Raw genomic sequence first — 8,705 nt, forward strand, 5'->3', positions numbered from 1 at the left:
TTTCTCCACCAAGTTCCCTGAAATACTTCTCCTGCAAGAACAACATGAGGGCCAAAATAGCAAAAAGCCACCCTACTGCTGGCAGAAAGCAACCCTGGGAGCTAACTCATTGTCAGAAATCTCAATTTATCATTTCACTTGAACTGACAAGTTATGGTTTACAGTTGCCTTACAACCAGAATTGCAAACCATGTTCAAACTTTTATATGCAATTCTGGTTTGGAGCAGAATGACTAAACTACACAATGCTGATTCGGAAAAACAGCACATTTGCCAACAATCAGGAAGAAGAGCATGTGAGGGGGGAGAGACCAAATATATGAGCCTGAGATTCACTCAACTGGTGCCAGCCATGGCTTTGTAAGGCATGAGAATGTGTTTTGAAATACAGAAGAGAATTGTTTTACATCAAAATTGTATTTCTGAAATCTCAAGAAGAGCCTCATTGAAGTTACAAGTAAAATAAAATGTTTTACCTTCAATCGGAAAACTGAAGGGCTTCCAGGAAACAGTTTGGCTGCTCTCTCAACCCAGTATTTTGCTCTTCCATCAATAACATCAGTACTGCACAACAGCTCTGCAATCTTCAATACAAGATCTTTCTGTGTTGGGTTCAATTCCACTGAACGCTAAAGTCCCGGTGAAGAAACAGAGGAGTAAGCTCTCTACGATATGTGAATGTGCATTACAATTACTAAAACAAATCAGCACAGGTTAAAAGGGGCTAAACGCTTGCTTAAGAAGAACATTCCATTGCTTTATTTGCAACAGACACATGCAAGCAGTGGACAAGGTGCCTAACAAACAGGTGGCAGTTTTGTGGTTACACCTACACAATTTGTGCAGCTGTCACTTCATACAGTATTCGCCAAGAATTTCAAAGAGCCAAGAAGAAGACAGTCTCCTAGATGGGGCTGGTGATTTCAAAAAAGAATTTTACACAAATAAAAACAATTTTTGAGGTGACTGCATTTGTATGCTCAATAACTGACCAATGATGACACAGACGTATATGTGCACAATTCAAAGAGAAGTTATTTATACACACAAAGGACACCCCACATCTTATCATAATGAGGCCATCATTATTCTGCTGTTAATGCCCCATTAATTAGACTGAACAGGACAAATCTGTTCATATGCTTTGTCTTCCCTGAAGCCTATAAATAATTCTCGACAGTATACAAAAATTGAACAGGGTTCAACTGGCTTGGCTGCAATTCCTAGTTTACAGTGGAACAGATATCAGTAGACCAAGTTAGAAATATAACACCTTTGATGCAGATGGTGTCCTGCCTCAAAGCGGGGCTTTGATGTGAAAAACATTTGGGCTCAAAGCCTAGCTCAAATGAAGTACTTTGGATGGTTTTAGGTATGCCACTATCCCTCAACCTCTTTCTGGTCATGTGGCTAACACACCACAGAGTTTCTCAGAGGAAAAGTATGCAAGCTCATCCCTTAAAAACTTTGTATCATTTCTGTGAAGCTCTCCTTCAACCACAGGCACTCCAGGAGGTTTGCAAACAATTACATTAAATGATTTTAAAAACACAATCAAATAATCACTTTTTAAAAAGTCAACAGTAATCCCGAACGAATGTTTTTAGCAAGTACTAGAAAAATTAATTTTGTTTTCATCATTTATTATCATATAGCCCTCTGACAGCACAAAACATTTTCCCACACATATACCAGTGCTTTTTGAGGTTTTATGGTTGTCTTTCCAGAAAATGGAAAGAAAACTGGCTTATCAAAGATATAACTACGAAACCTTAAGGAAATCAGTGCAGAGGGAAGTAGTATTCCAGTAACATTGCCACGTAATTCTAGCACTTTAGGATATGTAACAACAACTAGCAATTTACACAGGAAAAAAACCACCAATAAATGTAACGCTAGGTAGCCAAATTAAAGTCATGATAACAGGGAATCAATACGACATCCAACTCAATTAACTTGCCCTGATAGACTGGCTTGAGACCTGCTGCCAGTTGAAAGACAGTTGTCTAAAGATGGGCAGGGGGAACTGAAGTTGTGGAAAGGGTTACCACCCCCAGTGGAGGGGTTTTTCCAGAAAAAAAAACTTAATATGAAAAGTTTCAGATTAAAATTTAAATACATAATGTAACTAATGTAAGCAATATTTTACTGCTAACAGAAGAAGGCAAATATATTATGTACAAGCACTGGGATTTGTCCACTGCATCTTGTCCCTGACAACTATAAATAAGCAGACTATATTTATGTATGTGAGAGGGAACATTTTCCACTGAAAAACACAGCACTGGCAAATTTTCTGCCCCATATCACTGCCCACTCCTGCAGCAGACTCACACAACTTGTGATCCGCTAAGTCATATGCCACACAGTAGCACCAAGGGATTCATAAACTTCTTGTTTCTGTGGCTTATTAGAAATTACAAACATCATGGCAGCACTATATTGGTGGTTGGCCAAATTCAGCTTAGTGGACCACAGCTTAGAGCACACCAGATTTATGGATGACGGCAGTCTTGTTATAAACAAAAAGTTCAGTATTATATTCCATTATTTTATTTTATTAGACTTTTATCCTGCCCCTCCCTCAGAATGGAAGCTCAGAGAAATGCTTAGGTTCAGCTAGACTGATTGGCCTTTGACAATGTACTACAGTAGCCTGTCTTGGCAAATATTCACAAGATCACTTTAAAAAGCTTGCTAGTCCCCTTTGAAGAAGTTCTAGGTACAGTAATATTGCAGGCAAAGTTCAGGGTCACTCATTTCTTACCTTGTAACACCCAATAGCTTTCTCTATATTATCTTCACCTTCACAGAGTTGCCCCAAGAATCTATGTGCCTTGGGGTCTCTTTCTTGGACACTGAGATATGAAGATATGTACCTTCACAAAAATAATATAGTAAATTACACCAGCATTTAATGTCTAATCAAATTCAACAAAGTTGTGCATTGTTGATGAGTTCTATATTTTCTCTATAATTAAGCAATATGCATAATATAAACTCTCATATCATTATCCATCAAACAGAAAACTTACTAGAGAAAAGAACATAAATTTCAGAAGTTTTAAATATATAACTTCAAACGCTTTCAAGTCTTCTTTCCTTTAGTATTTGCTACAAAGAACAACAGGAAATGAACTAACCACAAAAAAACTGGAAACCTCCTGCTGCAGCATTTATGCTTTTAGAAGAATAAAAACTGTTAAGTATAGAAATTACCTTTTGGCAGCATCATATTCCTTTGCTTCATAGTACAACTTGGCAAAAAAGAATCCCTTCATTGATTTCTAAAGAGAAAGAGACATTTTTAAAACTAACAAACTGATCAGTTGAAAGTAGTTGAAAAATACCCCTTAATCTTAAAAAGTTTAGCAATACAGCTTCAACCCCCCCACAAAAAAAGCCTCTCTTTAACACAGTGAAGGAGAGCCATGCACATCACTCATTGGAAGGAGATCCAGGTTGTTACCACACTAGGTATTCCCAGCGATGTATTAAGAGTTTGAAACTGTTATAAAAAATACTGTTCGCGCTTTGTTTGGCCCCTTTAGCTGTGAAGACGTCTTCCAACCATTTTTTAGCCGTGGCATCCAAAAACCCTATTAAAGCGATGTTTTTTATAATATTTTCAAACTCTTAATACATCGCTTTAATAGGGTTTTTGGATGCCACGGCTAAAAAATGGTTGGAAGACGTCTTCACAGCTAAAGGGGCCAAACAAAGCGCGAACAGTATTTTTTATAACAGTTTCAAACTCTTAATACATCGCTGGGAATACCTAGTGTGGTAACAGCCACTGTCTTGGTGCTGTTCCTGAGAAGGCTCTGACCCACACACAGCCACCCACTGCACCTCAGATGAGGGGGGACTCAACATTTAAAAAAACAACCAAGTGTATGATTTATACAAAAAGAGGAAATATTGGCCTCAGGTTACTTAGGACTTTAAGGTTAAAACTAGCACACTGAATCAGGCATGTAAACCAACTGAAAGACAGAGTAGCTTTTATGAGTATTTTTAGTGTCTGTGTGTGTATATGTGTATATACACACACACACTTTCTCTCTAACTAACATTTCTTAATGTGACATGCAATACAGAATCCACTCCACTGTATTTGGTGTCTGGCATTCAGACACAGATAAAAATGCTTACAAAGACAAGCCAAATATTCCACTGAATGCAAACAACAGAGTTGCTGATTAGGAAGCAAACTAACTTCTGGTGGGGCAGACTGTCACTCTTCTGCATTCTAAGACACTACTCTTTACTCCAGAATTTAATAGTTGAAAGCTGTTCTAACTTCTTTACACATACATATCACCACACCATCTTCAGATATCACCAACTATTCTCATTCAGTGCTAGAAAAACACTAAACAATTTAAAAGTATTTGCACATGATTGTTGCCATGCTCTGACTTCCCCAGGGTGGGAGAAAACCAGGTTATAAGTGAAAATATTGAAACACACTTAAAAACGGTCTTCCAGCAGCAGCAAGCCCAGTCAAGCATATCTACGGGGGTTACCACACTTTGTATTCCCAGAGACGTATTAAGAGTTTGAAAATGTTATAAAAAATACTGTTCGCACTTTCTATGTATTCCCACCGACGTATTAAGAGTTTGAAAACATTATAAAAAATACTGTTTGCACTTTGTTTGGCCCCTTTAGCTGTGAAGACGTCTTCCAACCATTTATAAGCCGTGGTATCCAAAAACCCTTTTAAAGCGATGTTTTTAATAACATTTTCAAACTCTTAATACATCGCTGGGAATACAAAGTGCGGTAACCTTCTACATTAACAGCTCTCTCCTTCTCTGGCAGCTGCAGCAACGGGGCAAAGGAAACAGCAGGCCTCTCCAGATGGATAGTCATGTTAGGGGAGGGCCCGCGACTCAGTGGTAGAGAATCTGCTTGGCATGCTGAAGGTCCCAGGTTCAATCCCCGGCATCACCAGTTAAAGGGACTAGGTGAGTAGGTGATGTGAAAGACCCTGGAGAGCCGCTGCTGGTCTGAGTAGACAACACTGACTTTGATGGAACAAGGGTCTGATCCAGTATAAGGCAGCTTCATGTGTTAGCCTGTAACAGCCAAATAACACAAGATCCCCACAGCACCTTCAGAGGCCCACAACATTTACAGTGCATTCCTCAGATCATTCACAGTGGGTAGCCGTGTTAGTCTGTCTGCAGTAGTAGAAAAGGGCAAGAGTCCAGTAGCACCTTAAAGACTAACAAAAAATATTTTCTGGCAGGGTATGAGCTTTCGTGAGCCACAGCTCACTTCCTTCAGATCTGAAGAAGTGAGCTGTGGCTCACGAAAGCTCATACCCTACCAGAAAATATTTTTGTATACCGACGTATTAAGAGTTTGAAAATGTTATAAGAAATACTGTTCGCACTTTGTTTGGCCCCTTTAGCTGTGAAGCCGTCTTCCAACCATTTATAAGCCATGGTATCCAAAAACCCTTTTAAAGTGATGCTTTTTATAACATTTTCAAACTCTTAATACATCGCTGGAAATACAAAGCGCGGTAACCCTCTACGTTAACAGCTCTCTCCTTCTCTGGCAGCTGCAGCAACGAGGCAAAGAAATCAGCAGGCCTCTCAGATCTGAAGAAGTGAGCTGTGGCTCACGAAAGCTCACACCCTGCCAGAAATTTTTTTTGTTAGTCTTTAAAGTGCTGCTGGACTCTGAAGAAGTGATCTGGACTCTGTGCTGCTGGACTCTGAAGAAGTGAGCTGTGGCTCATGAAAGCTCATACCCTGCCAGAAAATAATTTTGTTAGTCTTTAAGGTGCTACTGGACTCTGAAGAAGTGAGCTGGACTGTGATATTGGACTCTGAAGAAGTGAGCTGTGGCTCACGAAAGCTCATGCCCTGCCAGAAAATATTTTTGTTAGTCTTTAAGGTGCTACTGGACTCGTGCCCTTTTCTACTTCCTCAGGAGAGTTACTCCATACTAAGCCCATTGACATGACTGGGCTGATATTGGAGTAACTCTCCTGAGGAACGCACTGTTAATCCAGCTTTATTGAGTTGCGTCGGACTAAACACGTTTAGCATTTGAAGGTGCCAAGTGGGGGCTTCCCCCCAACCCCCCCACCAAAAAAGCGCCCTCCCCCCCACACCCACCAAAAAAGCGCCCTCCCCCCCACACCCACCAAAAAAGCGCCCTTCTACGGCCAGGCCGGCCGCCCCGGCCAGCCCTGCGCGTGCGCACGCGCTCTCCAGGCGGGAGGCTCCAAACAAACGGCCGGCGAACAGCTGCCCGGGCGGCGGGGGGGGGGAGGTCAACTGGGAATAGGGGGAGGGAAGGGAAAGGGACAGAATGGGGCCTAACCCCCTCCCCTGCTCTCACCTCTCTGGGGGAAGGGGCCGAGGCCAGCAGCGACGAGACATAGCGGTCCACCTCCGCCTTGCTGCGCCTCATGGTGGCGGCGGCCGAGGAAGGCCGCGCCGAGCCTGCCTCGCGGTCGTCCCCTGAGCGTCGTCACAGAGTAAACGCTCCAGCCGAGCCGCCGTCGGGAAAAACGCCGTTTGGCAGCGAAATGACGCCACCGCGCGCGACAGACGGCGCGGCTAAACGGCTGCTGTGGCGTCACGTTAACGCGCCGGAAGTGGTGCGAATTGGGCGGAAGGGAGGTACAGCCCTCAGAAACGGGTTGGTTATTTTTTTTCTTTCTTCCGCTTAGGTCACCTAATTAGGGTTGCCAGGTCCCTCTTCGCAACCGGCGGGAGGTTTTTGGGACGGAGCCTGAGGAGGAGGGCGGGGCTTGGGGGAGGGACTTCAATGCCATAGAGTCCAAAGCGGCCATTGTCGTAGCAGGCGATCTCCAGCTATTACCTGGAGGTTAGCAAAACCCAAAATAGCAGAAAACATTCTCTAGGAAATTGGTTCAATTAGGCATATGTCTTTCCAAATAATGCGTTCATTAATAATGCCAAAATCATAAAAATTCTAAATCATATCAAACCACATATATGCTGTTGAATCACAACCATTTAAAATCAATAAATATGATATGATTTGATTACATATGTGATTTGTTATGATTTAGAATTTTTATGATTTTGCCATTATTAATGAACGCATTATTTGGAAAGACATATGCCTAACTGAACCAATTTCCTAGTGAATGTTTTCTGCTATTTTGGGTTTTGCTAACTATATAGCAGGCTAACTGTATATTTGTCCAATTACCTGGAGGTTGGCAATCCCAGGCACCTTATACGTTTCCTCTTCAGAAGTTGTGCTGCATGCTCTCTTGAAAGTAAGGCTCACTAGAGCTTTCTTACGATTACAAATACATAGGCTGGGGTAGCTCAGCTGTATTTTTAAACGCAAGTGCACGGAAGCAAACAGGAATAGCCTTGGTTACTCAGTTACCCGCCCTGAGCCTGGACTTGGCTGGGGAGGGCGGGGAAGAAATCGAATAAATAAGTTATAAATAAACATAGGATGGACTTCTGGCTTTCTCTGCCCCCTCTTTCACCCTCGCTTTCCAGCATCGGGGTATCTGTAACGTAGACTTAGGATATTTTTATTCGTCACTTTTTGTCCCCTTTTAACAATTTTATTTGTTTTGTATATAGGCACTTTTAGGAAACGGTGTTTAAAGTAAAGTTTACTACAGAATGTCCAGGTGAATTATTCCAATAATATTAATTGTAATCTTACAGCAAATAGCTTGTTAAATCACGTGCTTTCACTTATCGGTGATTTCGGTTCATTAGAGTTTAACCCAAGCTACTGTATTTTTTTTCCAGCGGTTCTGAGTTATTACTAGTGACAACCTGATAATACATTTGAGCTTGATAATACAATTTTGACATGTTTTGCATTCTGCAACGCTGTTTTCCTTGGATTGATAAAAGAATATTTTGTAGGGAACTCAAAGTATATCTGATTTTGTGTAGTTTCCTGTGTCCATATATTTATTTTACTGCTGGAAATGATTCGTGTAGATGTTCTGAAGGATGAACCTAGAACAAGTAAACTTTTTGCCACAATACTGTTACTCTAAGAAAACTCAATTTGTTATATGGGAAATCCCCCCCTCTCTAGTTGGATGTGGAAAGCAGTATATAATTGCTGTGCAGAAATGGAACAATAGCCACCATTTTCTGTCTTATCCTTGTTAGATTTAAAATGGTTTCCTTTGGGGAAGGGGATGATCATTTTAGGAAGAAAGTTCATAAAGTCAGCCTGGGAAATAGAAACCCCCCAAAATGTGTATCTACATTCTGGAGAAATAAAACTCAAAAGGACTGTCTTTAATGATGGATCAAGAGCTGTGAGGGAATCCTGGATCTAATCTCTATAAACCAAAGGAACTAAGAAGTGAGCAAACAACCAAGAAGGAAAAAAATCACTGTTGCAACTTATTCATACTGCTAACTGCTAGCAGCTACTCCACCTCAGGACAAACACTAAACTGAACTTTGCACTGGCAATTTGAGGACAACACAACCCACACAGATGGGGATTCCCTGCATCAGACTTTGCTGCAAAATTCCACAAGCATGCATTTTTCACTGTTTCGCTAATATATAGTTTTTACTTTTGAGAAGAGTAACTTAGGAAATTAATGGTTTTATACTCAGAGTTTATAGCAGTTATTCCTTGATGTGCTCAGAGGTGTATTAAATCACGCCTTTAGAGAAAATGAATGAGATGGTTTAATGAAGTCATGTGAAGCT

The 8,705-nt window shown here is 41.1% G+C and overlaps 1 protein-coding gene across 1 annotated transcript in view; it reads right to left on the minus strand.

The window, feature by feature from the left end:
* Window positions 1-6,457, minus strand: part of RGPD4 (RANBP2 like and GRIP domain containing 4) — a 38,934-nt gene extending 32,477 nt beyond the window's left edge. Inside the window, exons 1-4 of the mRNA XM_056862069.1 lie at window positions 6,364-6,457; window positions 3,220-3,287; window positions 2,768-2,879; window positions 477-629 (exon numbers count right to left, since the gene is read on the minus strand). Of these exons, the coding sequence (XP_056718047.1) occupies window positions 477-629; window positions 2,768-2,879; window positions 3,220-3,287; window positions 6,364-6,435 (405 nt within the window). The 5' untranslated portion in view covers window positions 6,436-6,457. The remainder of the gene's footprint in view (window positions 1-476; window positions 630-2,767; window positions 2,880-3,219; window positions 3,288-6,363) is intronic.
* Between the last annotated feature and the right edge of the window lie 2,248 nt (window positions 6,458-8,705).

Source organism: Euleptes europaea, chromosome 16, assembly GCF_029931775.1.
Source record: "Euleptes europaea isolate rEulEur1 chromosome 16, rEulEur1.hap1, whole genome shotgun sequence".
NCBI lineage: Eukaryota > Metazoa > Chordata > Lepidosauria > Squamata > Sphaerodactylidae > Euleptes > Euleptes europaea.